Genomic DNA, 18,943 nt, shown 5'->3' on the forward strand with positions numbered 1-18,943 from the left:
GTGTATGGTTTGATGAAAAACTTTCATTTAAGATACATATGCAGAAGATTATTGATAAATGTAAAAAAGGTATTAATATATTGAAATGTTTGTCAGGGAATGACTGGGGGGCAACTAGCTCATCCTTGAAAAGAATATATGATGTTTTAATTCGATCTGTGTTGGACTATGGATGTATTGTTTATAAATCAGCTGCAAATTCTTTGTTGTTAGATTTAGATAGAATCCAAGCCAAAGCGCTTAAGATATGTAGTGGTGCTTTTCGAACATCTCCAGTTCCTGCTCTTCAAGTGATTACTGGAGAAATGCCACTGGACTTAAGGAGGATGAAACTGTCAATAAATTACTGGTTAAATTTACAAGGGCATGAGGAAAATCACCCTACTAAACAGATATTCAGAGAATGTTGGGAATATGGCCATAATATAAGGAGTTTTGGATGGGAAGGAAATATTTATGCAGAGTATTCTGGGATAAGTAATATAACATACTGTAAAACTGTAAGTACATCTAAAATTGCTCCATGGTTTTTCGAAATGCCAATAGTAAATTTAGAAACTAAAAAAATAGAAGAGTCTTGTGGAGGTTTGTATCAAATTATTCAGCAGCATTTAGAAGTAAGGTATGAAAATATGACACAAATATATACAGATGCATCAAAAGAGGAAAATGGTAAAACAGGAGTAGCAGTATATATTCCAAAAGAAAATATTTCTATCAAGAGAAGAACAACAGATAATTTATCAATTTTTTCAGCAGAGATGTTGGCAATTATTTTAGCATTGCAATGGGTGCTGGAGGTGAAGCCTAGAAATGTAGTTATCTGTTCAGATTCAATGTCTTGCCTGACTAGTTTTAAAAGTGGAAAATCTGAAAGCCGTCAAGATCTTTTAGATGAAGTCAGTTATTTAATGTATGGTATAAGGCAACAAAATATAAGTATTCAATTCACATGGGTTCCAGCACACAAAGGAATCTTAGGTAATGAAAAAGTAGATAAGTTAGCTAAAGAAGCAGTTAAAGTAGGAGAAATTGAATATGATGTCCCGCTAAGTAGAACAGAAATAAAAGTAATTATTAAAGATAAAATAAATAAGGTATGGCAGAAGAGATGGAATTTAGAAAAAAAAAGGAAGACATTTATATAAAATACATAAAGATATTAGCATAGGATATAACAGTATAATGAGTAGAAGAGAGGAAATATGGATAAACAGGTTAAGGATTGGGCATACTAGTTTAAATGCAGGTCTAAAAATAATAGGGAAACATCCAACGGGTAATTGTTGTTATTGCGGAGAAATCGAAGGAGTAGAACATGTGTTGATCTATTGTAGCAAATATACAAAAGAGAGGAAAGAACTGGAAAGGGTAATGGGGAGTTCAGTAAAGATGGCAGATTTATTAGGGAAGCATCAATCAGATAAGATAATTAAAGCACTTATTAAATATTTAAAAGATACAGAATTAGCTGGGAGAATTTAGTGTGTGTATGTGCGTGTGTGTAAGTATAGATAGAATTTAGTTTCATGAAGATATAAAGATATACAGACATTATATTTCTGAATTACATCTCCGTCCAGTTGATGGCGGTAATGCACACAGGATGCAAACTGCCAGAAAACTCAATAGAAGAAGAAGAAGAAGTTATGGTGAGTAGTTCTGGTTCCTGTTTAAGCCCCGCCCCTCTCCCTCGACGTCTACTCTGGCTTCTTGCTCTCCAGCGTCCGGGTGTCACCGAGGCTGGGCAGCGGCCAGACGGAGGGCTGGAAAGCGCTACTTAGCTGAAAGGTGGTATCGCAGCGGGGCTGAGGGACCGGCCCGTCCAGCTTCACGCCTGTTTAGACCTAATAGTTTGATTCCCACTGCCCTCTGTGTCAACACCGCACAGTTCCCCTGATGTCGGATTTCAAGCTCGGGATTGTGCGGCTCGGCCGTGTGGCCGGGAAGGTGAGCCGGATCCCACTGCTGCCATGTGCGGCCGGGGGAGGGCCCGTCGGGGGGATCTAGGTAGACGGGTTATGAACCGGTTTTAATGTAATCAGTCGATCAGAGTGAACGGCTTTGTCTGGAACAATGCGACCGTGTGTTCGTTAAAAATCTAGCTTTAGCGTTTTAAGGCGCGTTTGAGCGGATTAGAAAAGCCGGCCGAAACAGACTGCTGCTGCCCACAACTGTCGCTATCACAGATTCAAGCTAACACTAGCATATAGCCCCTCTCTGTTAGACAGCTCTAACGCTAATACCCTTAACTATGAACACAAATATCCCGTTTATATCCGTTTCGCTGTCAGTTTTGTTGTCTCTTGTTGCTGCATACTTTTATTACCAGTATTTTAACGGCAGTCTGCTTAAATTCTGTAGCGGTGCTGTTAGCATCACCACGTTAGCCGCGATATTTGAACCACATTGGAGCGTCGGTTAAATGAGAAAATTATCACAGTTTTATCCAAAAATTTTCGCTTTTTTTCAATGTTGCAGCTTCTATTTTGTACGGAGTGTTATTTTTATTTTTTTCCCGAACAAAATGATGACGTTAAGCCGTAGCTGACTGTATCGTTGTCAGTGTCACAAGACGTCAACGGTTAAAGAGCTGCTGCTGGAACTGAACAGTTCAGCATCCCGCGTGCCGACCCACAGCTGGTTGGTTCCAGTTAGCCATGATCTTTGTACAGCTGAAAGACCCTCACCACGCAGTCTCACCGTGGAAACTGGGTGTCACGTTACATAATAAGACGTTTGGTGTGAAGGCACAGCCACCCGCGTTCTGTGGATGTTTCTAGGGCTGGTTTGGGGTGACCCCACGTATTGCCATGCTGTTTGGTCACTGACTGTTTGGTCTCCTTCATGAAAGGCTAGTCAGGACTCGTGATCAGTGGACGATCTGAGAAGCTTCAATGTAAATATTATAGGGTTTATTCCCAGAATGTAAACTACTCCGCAGTATAACCTACATTCCATTACCTACAGTTGAATCTTGCAGTATCTGCATGTTTTCCTCTTATTTAAATCGCAATAAACAGACATGCAGTTGAAGGTAGATATAATTCTTTGCATTTGGTATTTGGCAGGTATTTGCTTTCATAAAAAAATGAAAGCAAAAATACTATATTTATATAGTGCCAATTCACAACACATGTCATCTCAAGGCACTTCAGAGGTCATCAGATCAAATTGATTCAAAGTTTTCTATCTAGGGAAAACCAGTTGATTGCATCAACTCGTTGACTCGAATGCAATCCCTCACACTAAGGATGCTTGTAGTGACAGTGGAGAGGAAAGACTCCACAGCTATAAACAAGGGTGTTGATGGCAGCAGCACAGCTGATATTTCTCTCCAGGATGGTGTCACAACCAAACAGGAACAGACTAGATGAATCTACTATGAGAAAAAGCAGAGCGAGCATAACATTAGAGATTGAACTAACAGATTCTGCAGAGTGGTAGTATAGAGATAGTGTGATGAAATAGGTGTCACTATGTCCCCCAGAAGTCATGGCCTATAGCAGCATAACTATAGAGAAACTTCAGGAATGTAACTGTTTGTCATGAATTGTCTTGCTGCACGGCGGAGTAAAGGTTAGAGCTGTCGGCTTGTTGCAAGCTACAACGTAAGCCTCTGCATTTCTCATTTCAGACGAAATACACCTTGATTGATGAGCAGGACATACCCCTAGTGGAAAACTATGCCTTTGAGGTATATTGTCTGAAGGCTTTCACCTTTACCTCATCTATACAGCACACCAGGAAGAGCCAGTCTAAACCGCTTTGTTTCATTTGTTTTTCAGGCTCGTATGGAGGTAGATGCTGATGGCAACGGTGCAAAAATCTTTGCTTACGCTTTTGATATCGGCAAAGGCCGCTGGGCTGGAAGGCCCCTGCATGAGCTGCTGTGGTGAGTTGATTTGTATGATCTACTTTCTAGATAGTTAATTGATTCTGGTGTTTGAAATCAGGCTGATTGAATTACTGATATTAAATCATTTAGGAATTACTGAAATAATCAGCAAATTAAGTAATTGGAGACTAAATGTTCCTTTAGCTGACAGAGCAATCCACATTGAGCAGCAGTTATACCAAAATTGTAAAAAGAATAATAGGTAAAAAAATTTTAATTTAAGAAAAGTTTTTATTTAACCTGTTTTAATTTAGCAAAAAGTCTTATTTGAGGAACCTTTTGCTGTCTGATTATTAATTTATTATCCGAAAAAAATTTCTAATCGTTTTGCAATATAATTGTGAGTTCCAGCCCTAGTTTGAGATATTATTTTGCCTTGACCGTTTATGGAAAAAAGTAATCGGAAGGTGGTAAGAAATAAATTATATGAAATATTATAAAATTAAGAAGTTTTGATAAAGTTGTATCCTTTCCTTTGACTTGGTAAAGAAAGAGGAAAAGCGACTCTGTTAGGAGTCTTTAAACATATCCCTAATGTGATACCTTTAACTGCTGTGACTAAGACTCTCTTAGTCAGTGGTTGGATGTGAGCTCCATGAATTCTCGGCAGCACTTTCCTGTTTATGCAATTATGCTGTTAATTTCTGTGAGTTCTTTTTATTTCTTTAACAACTTTAAGAAATCAGAAGTTGAAACAATGATTTAAAAAAATCTGCAATTATTTGTAAATATGCCAGTCCTTCCAAAAGATAAAGTGTTGTTAATGGAATCGGACAGATCAGACTCTATTACGACCAAAGCAGCAACTAAAATAATACGTGGAGGAAGTATTGAAACGTTAAGAAAATTGGGGGATTTATTTTTATTTTTTTTCTATGGAGTTTAAACACTACAAATCTCTGCCCCATCTATGTTGTTTGTTCAATGAGTCTATCCATGTTGCTATGCAGCAGTGAAATTGGCTTTGTAATTAATGTCACAATTTACAACAGGGAATTGCAGACATTAATTTCCAGGATCAGTGTCTTTAATCTCCTCTTGTAAATTGTACACGTTAATTTACAGCATGCCTTGCAGCAAGACGGTTCTGGGTTCCCTCCTCGGTCTTTCTGCATGGGGTTTGCATGTTCTCCCTGAGCATGCCTGGGTTCTCTCTGGGTACCCTGGCTTCCTCCCACACTCAAAAAACACGACTGTTAGGTTAATTAGCCTCTCTAAATTCTCCTTAGGGTGTGTGTGTGTGAATGGTTGCTTGTCCTGTTTGTCTCTGCGTTGCCCTGCGATGGACTGGCGACCCGTCCAGGGTGTACCACGGCTCTCACCAGTAGACAGTTGGAGATAGACACTAGCACCCCTTGCAACCACACTTAAAAGCATGACGAAAAATGGATAGATGGAATTTCCAGGATCATCTGTTTTCCAATTAAAACAACTAAACTTTCCCATAAAACAGTCATTTTCCAAATTTATCCAGATAATATGGCCTTTGAATGTTCTATTTGAGATTCTTTGAATCACTAGTTTTAACATTTTGAAGCCAGTCTTGAATTGTATGCAGACTTCATATCTGAGTCCATTATCTAAAAGAACAAAATGTGAATTTCTAAATAATCTGTCCTTCCAATATTTAGTTATGTCTGGATGATGACCTTTATTTTGTGCTGCATCGATAGAAACTACTCTTATCTAGGTATTGTAAAATAAAATCTGTTTTTTGAGTTTCAGTCTAAAACAACTGGCTGATATGTGCACTTTGGTACAGATTTTATTGTTTCGGCCTCTGTGTCATATAATGCTTGAATCAACCTCATACTGATCCCCGATTCCACTACTACTGAAAAACAAAAATCAACATTTACTGCATTAGAGGTTCGCTGAAAGTCAAATTAATTCAATTTCAATTCAATTCAGTTTATTTATATAGCGCCAAATTCACAACACATGTCATCTCAAGGCACTTTACAGTTCAACCAGATCATACAGTCAAATTGATACAAAGTTTTCTATCTAAGGAAAACCAGTTGATTGCATTGACTCATTGACTCAAATACAATCCCCCACACTAAGCATGCTTGTAGCGACAGTGGAGAGGAAAAACTCCCTTTTAACAGGAAGAAACCTCCAGCAGAACCAGGCTCAGTGTGAGCGGCCATCTGCCGAGGCCGACTGGGGTTCAAGGAGACAGAAGCAGAGATACAAAAAGCAGCTGTAAAAGGCGGCCCCGTCCAGGAAACACGCAGCCAGGCAGACGAGCTCCAAGGCAGCTCCCATGCCAGAGGACGAAGAGAGCACATCCACTCAGTCACGGTCAGAGAAACAGGACCACACTGGAAAACAGGCCGATCTCCAACATCTATAAACAAGGGTGTTGATAGAAGCAGCACAGCTGATGTTTCTTTCCAGGATGACGTCACAGCCAAACAGGAACAGATGAGGCAAAGCTACTCTGAGGAAAAGCAGAGAGAGCAGAAGGTTAGAGATTGAACTAACAGATTCTGCAGAATAGGAGAACAGAGAGAGAATGAAGCAGAATGATGAAATGGGGGTCCCTATGTCCTCCAAAAGTCTAAGCCTATAGCAGCATAACTATAGAGATAGCTCAGGATAACCTGAGCCACCCTAACTATAAGCTTTATCAAAAAAGAAAGTTTTAAGCCTAGCCTTAAAAGTAGACAGGGCGTCTGCCTCACGGACTAAAACTGGTAGTTGGTTCCACAGGAGAGGAGCCTGATAACTAAAAGATCTGCCTCCCATTCTACTTTTAGAAATTCTAGGAACCATTTAGAAATTCTAGGAACCATTAGTAAACCTGCAGATTTAGAGCGAAGTGCTCTGTTAGGAACATAAGGAACAATCAGATCTCTGATTATATGTGAGAAGGAGGATTTTAAATTCTATTCTTGATTTAACAGGAAGCCAATGAAGAGAAGCCAGGATAGGCGAGATATGATCTCTCTTTTTAATGTTCATTAGAACTCTGGCTGCAGCATTTTGGATCAGCTGAAGGCTTTTAACTACAGTTTGTGGACTTCCTGATAGTAAAGAATACCAATACCATAAATTAGATCTTTACACCTTTTTTTTTAAGCAATGTATTCATATCTGGTTATTTATAGTACAGAGGGTACTACCACTGTGCAGGTAGGGGTAAATTAAGGGTAAATACGCTTATTTAAAGAAATGTTCTTTACACATTTTTTAGGATTTTTTGCAGCGTGTTAAAACAAATGTTTTTTTTTTTTTTGTCAATGTGTGCCTATCAGTCCTTCAAAACAACCATGACTTCCTATTGGGAATGACTCGTGGAACAACATCAGGGATCATGAATAACAAATACAAACCTAAAGTGTGAAGGGGAAAGCAGAACTTCCAATGAAATTCATTTTTAACGCCACCTGGCCAAGTATGAATAATGGTCATGCAGTGGAGAAATATTTGTAGGCCCTGATGCGCCGGACATTAAAATCATCAGTAATATAACATCCGTTCATGGACGTACCATTACCAAAATTGTTATTAAAAGTCCTCTGTGGCCGCATCCTTTAGGATCACCTGTTTTAAGGGACGTATAACGGCCTTTGTGTGCGGTTGAAAATCCTAATTTGCGGTTCGCAAATTTAAACATCCCAAGACATCCCATGGTTCAGTTCATAAATATCACCACTATCAACACATTGTGGAAAAACTCCAGTAAAGAAATGACTGTCGCTCTCTAACGGCATTAAGAGGCTTTGATAATGTTGTGAATGGCTGTGTTTTCTACTTCCTTGTGTAGTGTGGTATTCTCAGCTTAAAGCTTGTGTTGAACACACCCCCTGGAGTCCGCCAGAACAGAGGGAAAGCCGCACAGAGTATAAATGCTGCTCGTTTTCCGCTGGAATGTCCTTGTGTCGAGCATAATGAGCCCTTAAGGCTCTAGGGTCTTGAGTCTGTGTTTGGGATCATTATCACGCTGGCACACCCAGCCATGTTCCATCTTCATTGCTTTGATGGAAAGAGGTTTTGGCTTTAAATCTAACCATACATAGCTTAATTTCCTCAATCAATGGCTGACCAAATACTTATTTCCCCCCACTGTATTTAAAACTTGGAATTAAGATATTTTTATTGATTCTCTTCTTGATAAACAGGAGGATTTTTGCTGCTTTTGTACTGGTGGAAACGTCAATCTGTTGGTCTTTTTCCAGGGAGAAGCACAGAGGAGGCATTGCTCCTACTTTTCAAGTTATCCATATCAACTCTGTGACTGTGGACAACCGGCTAGACAACCTACGACTGGTACCGGTGGGCTGGAGCCCCAAGCCAGAAGAGATTTCCAGCAAGCAGAGGTAAAGCATGCTTCACTCAATAGCTGGTACAACAATGCATCAAACAACCGTGTTGCTGTTTTAACTATAACATCTGATGTTCTGGTGTCCAGGGAGCAGTCCCTGTACTGGCTGGCCATCCAGCAGGTCCCTGCTGATCCTGTGGAGGAGCAGTACCTGGAGCTGAGCCGCACACGCTACTATAATGCTAATGGGGAGCTAGTGGAGGAAGAGGAGTGTTCCTGTACATACTATGAGTGTCATTATCCCCCTTGTTCACTCATTGAGAGGAGGGTATGTGTTAAAGGCTAAGTTTTGTATTTGGTCTGTATTGTTTTGCTTTGTGGAATGTATAGGATTTTGCAGAATTATTCACTATTTGTGTTTTGACACCAAAAACCCTCATTTTATAAAATACACTTTGAAAAAGAAATGGAGAGGCTACTGGAAGTCCTAAAGGGGTCAGAGTTAAATATATCGAGTTGATTAAAGCTGGGGTATGCTAAGAACACCCTAAGCTTGCACAAAGTTATTGACTGATTGCTCTAGATCTGAATTTGTTTAATACGTTTCAGGTTGTAATTTTGCAAAGTACTGCACGTTCTGTGAGGAAGTTAAATATTATAGGAGAGATTAAAAGGATCTGCAGATAAAATATTGATTTTTATCCCCTTCTTTCCGCAGTTGCGAGAGTTTAACATCTGCGGGCGCTGCCAGGTGGCTCGATACTGCGGCTCCCAGTGTCAGCAGAGGGACTGGCCTGCCCACAAGAAGCAGTGTCGCGAGCGCAAGCGGGTTCTGGCGCTGGAGTCGGAGCCAGAGCGGTGATCAATCGTCACCCTCGACTGCGAGAGGAGGGTCAACGAGGGGGGGTTAGATTTGTGGGAGGTGGGGGGTAAACGTGAACTCGCTGATAAGAGACTTAATGACAGAAGACAATGTTTGACTGAAAGTTTATGGGCTATTGACATGGAGGACGGGGAAGAAGAACACAGAAAAGACATCTGACGCTTCCCAGAACACTCAATTCTCCATAGCTTGCTTTTCATGTGGATTGCAGGGAATTGTATTTTTGTTTTGTTATTTTTGTCTCTATAGTTCTCATGGAGGGAGAACTTTGAGCTCAACCTGCTGCTATGGTTTTCTAAGTGATGGAAGGGGTGAAAGTTCTCTGTGAAGAACTCGGCAAGCTTCTTGGGATAACAGTCAAACGGAGCGTTCCCGTCATCCTTTCGTTCCTCCTTCCTGCCGCTCCCGCTCGGCGGGACCATGGGGCTAAAGGACCCGTCGCTCGGCTGGTACAACGGGACATGGACCTTCTCACTGTATCGCTCCCTCTCCACCCGCCCTCATGCAATTAAACAGCTGCTGCGTTTGTGATCGTCCACACCCTAAACACCTTGTCCTGTCCTTCCCCTCATGCAGATTTCACCAATTGGATCACACTACCAGTATTGAGTGTATTTGTGTGTCTGAATGCAAGTGGTTGTTTGCGTCTGTACTGCCAACGTGTGCTGAAGGACATTAAAAATGGTGGCTCGTCGGTCAGGTTCATGTATGTTGGGATTTTTTTTATTTTTTTTTGGTCTGAAAGGGGCCATATTACCCAATTTTAAATGTCCTATTTAATCAGAAATTGGTGGTTTGAAAAATATTTTCACTGTTCTAGTAAAAAGACAAATTAGCTGCCAAAATAAAGGCTTAGTTTTCTATTAAAACTTTTCCTGTTCATTTTTGTTTTTAATTGGTTGGATTTGGCTTGTTTTTCCTTACTTATCCCACCCAATGCTGGATGTTAGTGTTATTTATCTAAACTTTCCTGTCTTTGGAAACTTGCTTTTGCTCACACAGTCCTTTTTTTCTCCCCGTTTTTCCCTCTTTGAAGAAAAGCACTGATGGAAGGAGAAAACACATTTTTCATGTTCTCACAATTTGCAGGAAATATCTTGACCAAAGTCTGCCCTTGGCTTCTGTAGCTCAACACTCCTAACTGGTTCAAATCCTTCCAGTATGTCTGTTTGCTGGTTTTAGGCCCATCTCCAGCCGTTCTTTTACAGTTTTATGCTTTGTATGGTTTAATTGGCGAGGGTGCTCTTTTTTTTTTGTGTTTATTTTTTTGAAGAAATTTATGGAGGTATATTTATTAAATGACTTGATTGTGAAACCTGTTAATATTTGAAGGTAATTAAGAAATGGGACCTTTTCAGCTGGTTGTGCTTGGGTTGGGTTGAGTTCTTCCCTTTATACGATTTGTGTGATTTCCTTATGAGTCCTCCTCAGTGTTGCCCTTCCATTTTTCCAGTGAAAACATTGCACAATGTCATACTCACTAAAATCTTCCATAAAGGGGGGATGCTTTAGGAGAGGTTTGAGTTGAATTTCCTTCGACAGTAAATTTTGAAGACTGGTTATCGTCTGCCTTTTGTTTCCTACAGAACAAAAAGTGAACTGGTGGATTTTATTCTCAATCGCCTGCCTTCTTGTGTTTCCTGCAATGCACACCTCTTAAATGTGTCCTTTTGTGTCTTAGACCAGGAGTCCGAACACTTGAGCATGTGTTTCGCTCATTTACATTTATTTTTTGTGTGTCGGGATCTGAACAGGTTTTCAATACTGCACTAAAATTTGGTTCCTGCTGTTTGCTTTCATTACATTAATGCATTAAGGTAATTTTGTTTTTGTTTTTCTTCCCATTGTACAGATTTCATTGAAGATTTTTTTTTTTAAAGAAAATTCTGCATTAATCACCTAGAGATAAAGAGCTACACTATGTGAAAGGAAGTAGAGTTGGAGATAATTGCCAGTTGCTTTTCCATTGTAAGATGATAAAAGTCAAATAAACCTTGACTCTGTTCTAACAGGCATGTTTCTTTAATGGAGGGGGGGGGGTCTACACTGGCGTAAAGAAATCTTAGTTTTAGCTCATATTTTGTTTTACATTTGAACGCATTAAGCAACATTTTGAGTCACCAGAAGCACTTCGTTATTCCCCATTGGAATCGGTTTGCAATCTCAAAACTAGAGCTAGTAGAAAGTAAATATAGCAATATAATTCTCATGCTGTCTTTAGTTCTTTTTAATATGACCATTTTCTAGATGGTTTGGATACTTTTTTTAAAACAAAGAATATAAACTTAACTCACAAAAATAACACTGATCAGTGCCACCTCAAATGTTCTCATGTTGCAGCCAGAAACTGCAGTGTATTTTGCATCAACATAAAGCAGTCAACAAGGATGTGGAGTGAAAATGTGCATGTTAAAATATAGACTACAAATCTGAAAAGTGATGTGTATATGAATTCTGGAGTAGATCTGAAAAAGAATCTAATTAATCGATTATCGGACTAGATAACTAATTGAGCCATTTACTAATCCCTACCTGGAATATACAGACTTAAAATGATATTTACTAAAAACAACCCACTCAAAACAGTTGAGCCAAAACTATATATTTGGCATGAAAGATGAAAAAATAGTGGCTTTTCAGAGCATTTTTTGTTTCCTAATTTAAAATGTATTTTAAAAGTGCAGTCAGTTAAGTAAGAAATTGATTATTGTAAAATTGTAACTATTAAAGCACCCCCAAGAAACGTAGGATAAATAATTGCCGTAAAAAAATACCTAATTATACAAAAGGGATAAATTGAAATCAATTCCTCAGAATAAATCAAGTTGTTTCATGAAGGCCTTGGACGGTTGAAGAGAAAGGAGACCATTAAAAAACTAGAAGCATGATTAAAATAAAGGAACAGGTTTCCAAATATGCAGCTGCAGAGAAGTTTAAATCAGCCAAGAGACGCTCTGTAACTATGGAGGTTTAATATTTAACTGGAGACTTGTTAAATAACACCTAAATTGCCAAGCAGGGTTTGAGTGAATGTGTTCAGAACATTTTTTTTTTTTACATTTAATTGAGCTATAACTTGGTCTATAATTATTAAACCAAATCTTCAAGTTTAGGGCTATATTGAACCAAACAAGGCCCCTTTGTTAAACCTGCTCTCATCTCCTTAGTCTTTGCTCTGTGTAACCAGAAACAGATGTGCAGCTGCTTTCTGTGGCACTTTGGTAACTTTATCTTCCATGTTGTTACTGTTGTCTCAGCAGTAGGTGGGTTTTCTCCATCTGCGTCCTCTGCTTACTTTTCCTAGCATTTCCAGGAGAATACATCAGTTGTTTCAGGGCGCCTTGCTGGGTCAGAGGTCAGAGGTCAGATGGTAAGTCAAAGAAGCTGTCATCATAGCATGACATCCTTATACCAATGCTGCTATGAGCATTAATTTATTTTTTGTTGAGAATATATATGTAAAAATCTTCCTGATTAGAGGATTTGCTATTATCCTTGTTTAAATTAAACTGAGGAAGGGGAAGGTTTTAAAGCTGCTCTTTGTTTTCCTAAGCAGAGTATAGCGTTGTAGCGCTTTCTGGCCATTAGGTGTCGCTGTGGTTTTCTACTCGTACCTCGTTTATTTCTCTCGTTCTTCAACGCGGAAGTTCAACTTATTTTTTCTTTCTTTATTTTTTTTTATTATTATTTTATATATATATATATATATATATATATATATATATATATATATATATATATATATATATATATATATATATATATATATATATATATATATTTATAAATAAACCAATAGTGTACAAAGTCTCGTTGAAGTACAGACATTTCAACGTTGGTAGAAAAAAATGACATAAATATGGGGCTAAAAACAAGAACAGATACATAAACAATAAGGCCAATGAATAAACATAGAGCAAGATTTAAAACTAAAGAAAAGTAGAAATACTGAGAGTTACTTTTTTTTGGCAGAAACAGATTTCAAATTTTTCAATGAGGAGTAATACAATTTAAATTGATTAAGAAAAAAAAAATCAAAACAAGGAGTAGAACCTCTCCATTTACAGCAATGTATATAATTGACAAGCAAAAAAAAAAACAATATTAACCATATCTGAAATCTTACTATCAAGGTAATCAACATAATACAACACGTGGGTGATTGTTGTTTCTTGGATGTCCTCAATTTGAAGGGACAACCCATTTTTGTTATGTCTCTCCATGGTTTAAAAGAAAAGGGACAGGAAAAAAAAAAAGAAGATGATTAAGGGATTCAATCCAGACGTTCACAAAAGGCACAGCATGTTAAATCAAATTTAAATCTTTTATGCAAAAATTCTGCCACTGGGTAAATTTTGTGCGAGATTTTAATCTGAGTCTCTTTAGCCATTGGTGAAACCGGTCATTTAACAAATTTAGCGAATGCCTTCTCAATTAAGGGCAAATTAGTTGTTGTCAAAAAACTATTATAATAATAATTAAATAATTGGGATTTGAAGGCAGTCACACGTATACCATTATTACATTTTTTATCAGTCACAAAATATTCTCCAATTTTCAATTTGGGTAAAGATGGAGTAACATTTGAATGTCTTAAGGTGTTTTGGATGAGATGGATCAGAGCTTCAGGAATAGCTTTGCATACTTTTAAGTATTAATTAAAAGTACAGCACAGATTAAATTTATTAATAAACCATGATTTAGGAAAACACAGTGACTGTCCATTAAGGCAATTACAAATACAATACCTCTTTTATACCAGTCAGTTTTAAAAATAGATTTTCTATTTATTAATGAAGTTCGACTTAGAATAGGACACACAGGATTGAATAAGTCATTATTTTTAATAGGGAAACGTCAGACAGGAGAATGTGGGGAAGATGAGACAGTGGAACATGTTATTTTGAGTTGTAGGAAATATTTGATTCAGAGAAACAAGTTAACTAGAAAACTTGACAATGTTGGTTTACTGCAACAGGAAACCGTGGATATAAGGTTATATTTGGGTGTTTGAAACAGATTAAATTGTATAACAGGATAGTTTTCTTTTGCCATGTGGTCTACACTCCTGACCAGTTGGTGGCGGTAATGCTCACCAAACGGTTTTACCAACCGCCATAAAATAAAAGAAACAAGACGAAGAAGAAGAACGCGGAAGTTATATAACAGTACACATAAGAGAAGTATGTGTACTGTTTGATATAACTTACATTTCAATTTATACTCTAAATTTAAACTTTTAAATTGAACCTACTTGCCACTATGGTGAACCTTGGTCTGACGAAAGTGGACGACGCAATAGCAGCAAAACACCCTGTAAGAAATACTGCTGTTTACTTTGCTTTTTGCCTAAAGACCCAGAATCTCTGGAGGACATTTAGCATGAATTGATTACAGACATGTTTAAACGTCAAATACCAGAGCAACAAAGAGACTCATTTTTTTTTTTTTTTTTTTTTTTTTTTTTTTTTGGAGGTAGAAGCTGCTTCTTTGATATGGTTGTGTTTGTCTTTCAGGGGTTGCAGAGTTATGCTGCCTGTCAGTCTCACGCCTTTATGAAGGGAACTGGGAGCTTTGTGTTGGGTAATGATTTTATCACCTCAGAAATGTCTTATTTAGATTGCAATTGGTTTTAATGAACATTTTCGTGTTTCATGCTATAGAGCCCTGTCCTTTCTTTTTGACCTTTCTTGTTCTTTGACTTTGAATCCTATGTAATTACTTGTTAATGGGGTTACAGATGTCATTATGCTAAATGCAGTATAATTGTGTTTTCACATAAATGCAACATTGTTAGTGAAACTTCATTAAGAAGCATTTAAACCACATGGTGGAGCTGTAATCTCTGAATTAATCTTAAACTAACTCTGGGACTTCACTAATTCTCCTTTTTTTTTAACATATCTTTATTACATTTTTCAGCTTATACAGGCAACAAAAAACCATGCAGTGACAGAGAGGAAAAATAAAATAAATAAAGATAAGTAAGTCAATAAATAAAACTAAATCAGGAAATCTGTAACAATATCTCAAAAAAGAATAATATAGAGTACAGACAGTACAGAAAGAAAAAACAAAACAAAAAAACACAAAAAATGTAACATTAAAGCTCAGATTAGTTAATCAATTAAAAGGATACATAAGCAGATATCCAGGCATTACAGTGTCGCTATAATAATTGGTTGAATACACACTCAAGTATGGTGTTCTCCAGGAATCTCAGACCAGATAAGTCCATAGAGTCCTTTCTGTATACTCCGTGCACTCTCTATGCCAATGTAATCTAAGAATGGATCCCATGTTTTGTGAAATAACAGAGGTTTGTCCTTTAGCCAGTGGGTCATTGCCTCCAAGGGAATTAGTTGTGAAAGCGTAGGAGGTTTGTCAGAGATCCATTGAAGAAAAACACACCGTCTAGCAGTCTCCCCACATATAAGAATTTAAGTTCAATGCAGGATGTAAACCAAGGATACAAGACAGTGGGGTTAGGTCCAGATCCTTACCAAATATGTCAGATATTTCTTTACAGACCTTTATCCAGAATTTTTTGATGAGGGCGCAGTCAAAAATGCAATGGTAGTATGTTCCCTCTGAGATCTTGCATTTATTACAGTATTTTGAAAGTGTGGGGTTAAATTTGTTCCTTAATATTGGTGTTATCTGCAGCCTATGGGTGATTTTGAATTGTTGTTCATCTGGGATTGATGTCCCCAAATCAGCCTCCCAGGTGCAATCTAAGATGACTGGTGCCCTCAGCTGGGGGGAACAGAGCACCATATAACCTGATTATCGGTTTTCGGGGCTCAGGGTCTTGTAGCACTTCTATAGAAGAGTGAGAGAAGCCACAGGACATAACCTTGCTTTTGAAGATATGAAAATACGTACCTGCCAATACCTAAATAAATGTCTGGAGGGGATGTCATTTTGATCTGTTAGCTGGTTAAAGGATTTGACTGTGCCATCCATTCAGTCTCCTTAAAGGATGTGCCTTTTGCTGCTCTCAGATGTTAAACCAGGCCGATTTAAATTTAGAGGTGAAACATTTGGATTTGCGTTTTAAGCCGAAGTTATAATGTACACATTAGAGCTGAAAGAATTAATAATGATTAATCGATTTTAAATAATTGTCCACTAATTTAGTAATTCGTTAATCATTAACTGGAGTGTAGAGGCTCTTAAATGTGCAGACACTTTAGCTGACAGAGAAACCCACCTTGAGCAGCAATTATACCAAATTGTAAAAAAAAAAAAAAAATGTGTAAAAAATTTTCTGGTAGAGATTCTCAGTCATCCAGGGTATAGTCAGTCCAAAAAAAGTTACAAGACAATCCACTGGACTTTGTTTCCAAGTTTGAAGAGTTTGCTTCCCATCCAGGAAGCTTTTTCAAATCAAATGTCAGAAATAGTCTTGAGTTTGAGGCTTTTTAGAGTGGACCAAAAACAAAGCCTTCTTTTGGCTTAGAAAACATGCAAACTGAACCAGATGGATGGGTCCACCCCTTAGGAATAGGGGTCGTTCGGGATCTTTGTTAGCCCACAATACCCGACACATGTCTACGTCTCTGGCGTAGACAGGTATCTAACATAGACAGGTCTCTAATGACCCCCTCCTTTTGGAGAAATTCTTCCTGTTCAATTTGCATGGTTTCTAAGCCAAAACAAGACTTTGTTTTTCGTCCACTCTATAAAGCCTCGAACACCTGACATTTTGAATTGAAAAAGGTTCATGGGTGGAAAGCTAAACATCTTCAAACTTGGAAACAAAGTCAGTGGATTTTTTTTTTTATAACATTTTTGTAAATGTAAACATTTTGCATTTAAGATTAAATCTTTCTCATCTGTCAGTATGCTCTATCCAGCAATCCTCAAGTGGATAAGATTCATTTTCACTTGGTTTAATTTCACAAAAAGCCTTCTTTTCAAAAGGAACCTTTTGCTATCCGATTATTGATTCATAAAAAAAATAATCAACAGATTAATTGATTAGCAAAATAATTGTTAGTTGCAGCCCTAGCATATAACAAATGTACAGATTTTATATATTTATTTTGGGAAACTGCCTGTTTTACTGGTAGAATTCCTTCTTATTATTACATTCAAAATTGAATAACCCTTTGAGTTTTCAATATTTTACTTATTATTCCCTTCTTGCTTGTCCGACTTCTCTAAATGCTGTTGCAGGTGCTGCAGGTTTATTTGCCATCCAGAAGACTCTACAGAAGAAGCTCCCTTATCCCCTTCAGTGGAATCTGCTTATTTCAATAGGTGACCACTATGTGAATTAGATTTAATAATTCCAGGTGGATAACAAACATCTTGACTCTTTTAAATCTTATTTTAAACCCTGTTTCTGTTTTATTTCAGTGGCGTCCTCGTTTTGTAGTTATGCAGTGACTCGCTGGGAAACACAGAAATGCTCAGACCTGTGGCTGCTTCTTGAGACAGGGAAAGTCCCAGACAGATCACCTCCGCCACCAACCAGTACGAATAATGTGTTTTGTGCTTGTGGCAGTTGTCGATCACTGTTTATATTGTCTAAATTTAGATGAAACTTTATTTTTATGGAAGTTATGTTCATATGTTCTAATAGATAAAGCCTACTGAGATGTGTCCTTAATGTGGACTTTTCTTTTGTCCTACAGTTTCTCATCCAGAGGAATCTAAAGCAGCTGAGAAGACAAAATATGGCGATGTATTGGAATAAACCTAGTCCTTCATCTGTGCTGCCTGTTTTTCAGAAAATATGCAGAGATCAGTGCAAAAACCTGCACTTTGTATTTATTTTACATGGTTTCCATCTTTCTCATGTGCTTCAAGAAATAAATTGTATTGTTTGGTTTCAGACTTTATTGGGCTTTTGAATTTTATTAAAGAGTTAAAGTGGATTAGAAAAGAACTAGATGCACTAAACAGCAGGTCAGGAATTAATTTGGGTCTGTAGTAGAAATCTGGTGTTAAGCCTGTTGATCTGGTATTATATTGTGTGGACATGTTTGTTTGTCATGCAACAGAATGTGATCCACCAGCAGCCACTGTGGGATGCATCCAACAGTATGTTGGTGCTCCTGTTTTCTCGGAGGATTTAAACCAGCTACTGATCAGATTTAGCTTTTAAGGACATGAACGTCCAGTAAAAGCTGAAATCCAACAGTTTCTTCTGATGCTATCAGCTGCAATAAACAAAACAAAAAAAACTGTCTAGCTGTCAGTTCAGAAAAGGTTAAATAAACTGTGTGTCTCAAGAAAACTGTCATTTATTAATTTGTGTGCAAGATTACACACATTTTTAGGACCTCAATAATTTGGAAAATAAACTACTTTAGTGCCATTTAGTGGTGGCCTACAATCTCATTCAATAAATGAATAGTTACTTCATTTTGATAACTTAGTTTACAAAGTGAAACACATTCAGGTAAAACAGAGATTGATGTTTTATTTTGATGTCTTTATTTCCATTAAGTATTTTTTTTTGTCTGGCTAAAGGAAACAAACATGTAAAATAAGAACCACATCAGATCAGTAAAAATATTTTGAATACAAAAAAGTTGGCTTAACAAATATCAGCAATACCTCCTTAGAAGTTGACTTTTTGAAAATGTACCTTTTACTAGTTCAAAATCAAGAATCATCAGGATACATATTCTAGTTTTTAGAGTGAACACCACAAACAGAATCGCAGAGGAGATGCAAAACATTGAGGCAGAAAAAAACTTGAATGATTCAAACAAGGAATTTACTTTAGAAACATTTTCAGGTCAGAATGAAGATCAAAGGAAACTTTTACCCATATGAAGCTTTGGAAAACATATTGCCATATATGGATGTGATTAGATTAAAAAAATAAAATATGTCAACCTAAAACCTAGTGACGTAATATGGTGAGTCAACC

At 37.6% G+C, this 18,943-nt stretch overlaps 2 protein-coding genes across 2 annotated transcripts; both read left to right on the forward strand.

The window, feature by feature from the left end:
• The first annotated feature begins 1,698 nt into the window (after positions 1-1,698).
• On the forward strand, positions 1,699-11,063 carry zmynd19 (zinc finger, MYND-type containing 19). The gene is made up of 6 exons (XM_038302444.1): positions 1,699-1,950; positions 3,638-3,697; positions 3,789-3,895; positions 8,086-8,226; positions 8,319-8,499; positions 8,890-11,063. The coding sequence occupies exons 1-6, from the start codon at positions 1,900-1,902 to the stop codon at positions 9,031-9,033; spliced, it is 684 nt and encodes a 227-aa protein (XP_038158372.1). The 5' UTR covers positions 1,699-1,899; the 3' UTR covers positions 9,034-11,063.
• A 3,132-nt stretch (positions 11,064-14,195) lies between these two features.
• tmem141 (transmembrane protein 141) lies at positions 14,196-18,257 on the forward strand. Its single transcript, XM_038301884.1, has 5 exons — positions 14,196-14,370; positions 14,571-14,637; positions 17,236-17,319; positions 17,419-17,535; positions 17,697-18,257. The coding sequence occupies exons 1-5, from the start codon at positions 14,317-14,319 to the stop codon at positions 17,756-17,758; spliced, it is 384 nt and encodes a 127-aa protein (XP_038157812.1). The 5' UTR covers positions 14,196-14,316; the 3' UTR covers positions 17,759-18,257.
• The last annotated feature ends 686 nt before the right edge of the window (positions 18,258-18,943 follow it).

Source organism: Cyprinodon tularosa, unplaced genomic scaffold (assembly GCF_016077235.1).
Source record: "Cyprinodon tularosa strain WSP-4 unplaced genomic scaffold, ASM1607723v1 ctg113, whole genome shotgun sequence".
Lineage (NCBI taxonomy): Eukaryota > Metazoa > Chordata > Actinopteri > Cyprinodontiformes > Cyprinodontidae > Cyprinodon > Cyprinodon tularosa.

What these genes read in the sequence shown, in the direction of transcription:
- zmynd19 (XM_038302444.1), top strand. Translation starts at nt 1,900, where the DNA reads ATGTCGGATTTCAAGCTCGGGATTGTGCGGCTCGGCCGTGTGGCCGGG. An exon ending in TGGAAAACTATGCCTTTGAG is followed by an intron (nt 3,698 to 3,788) that starts GTATATTGTCTG and finishes TTTGTTTTTCAG; the next exon opens with GCTCGTATGGAGGTAGATGC. An exon ending in GAGATTTCCAGCAAGCAGAG is followed by an intron (nt 8,227 to 8,318) that starts GTAAAGCATGCT and finishes TCTGGTGTCCAG; the next exon opens with GGAGCAGTCCCTGTACTGGC.
- tmem141 (XM_038301884.1), top strand. Translation starts at nt 14,317, where the DNA reads ATGGTGAACCTTGGTCTGACGAAAGTGGACGACGCAATAGCAGCAAAA. An exon ending in GAATCTGCTTATTTCAATAG is followed by an intron (nt 17,320 to 17,418) that starts GTGACCACTATG and finishes GTTTTATTTCAG; the next exon opens with TGGCGTCCTCGTTTTGTAGT. An exon ending in ATCACCTCCGCCACCAACCA is followed by an intron (nt 17,536 to 17,696) that starts GTACGAATAATG and finishes TTTGTCCTACAG; the next exon opens with TTTCTCATCCAGAGGAATCT.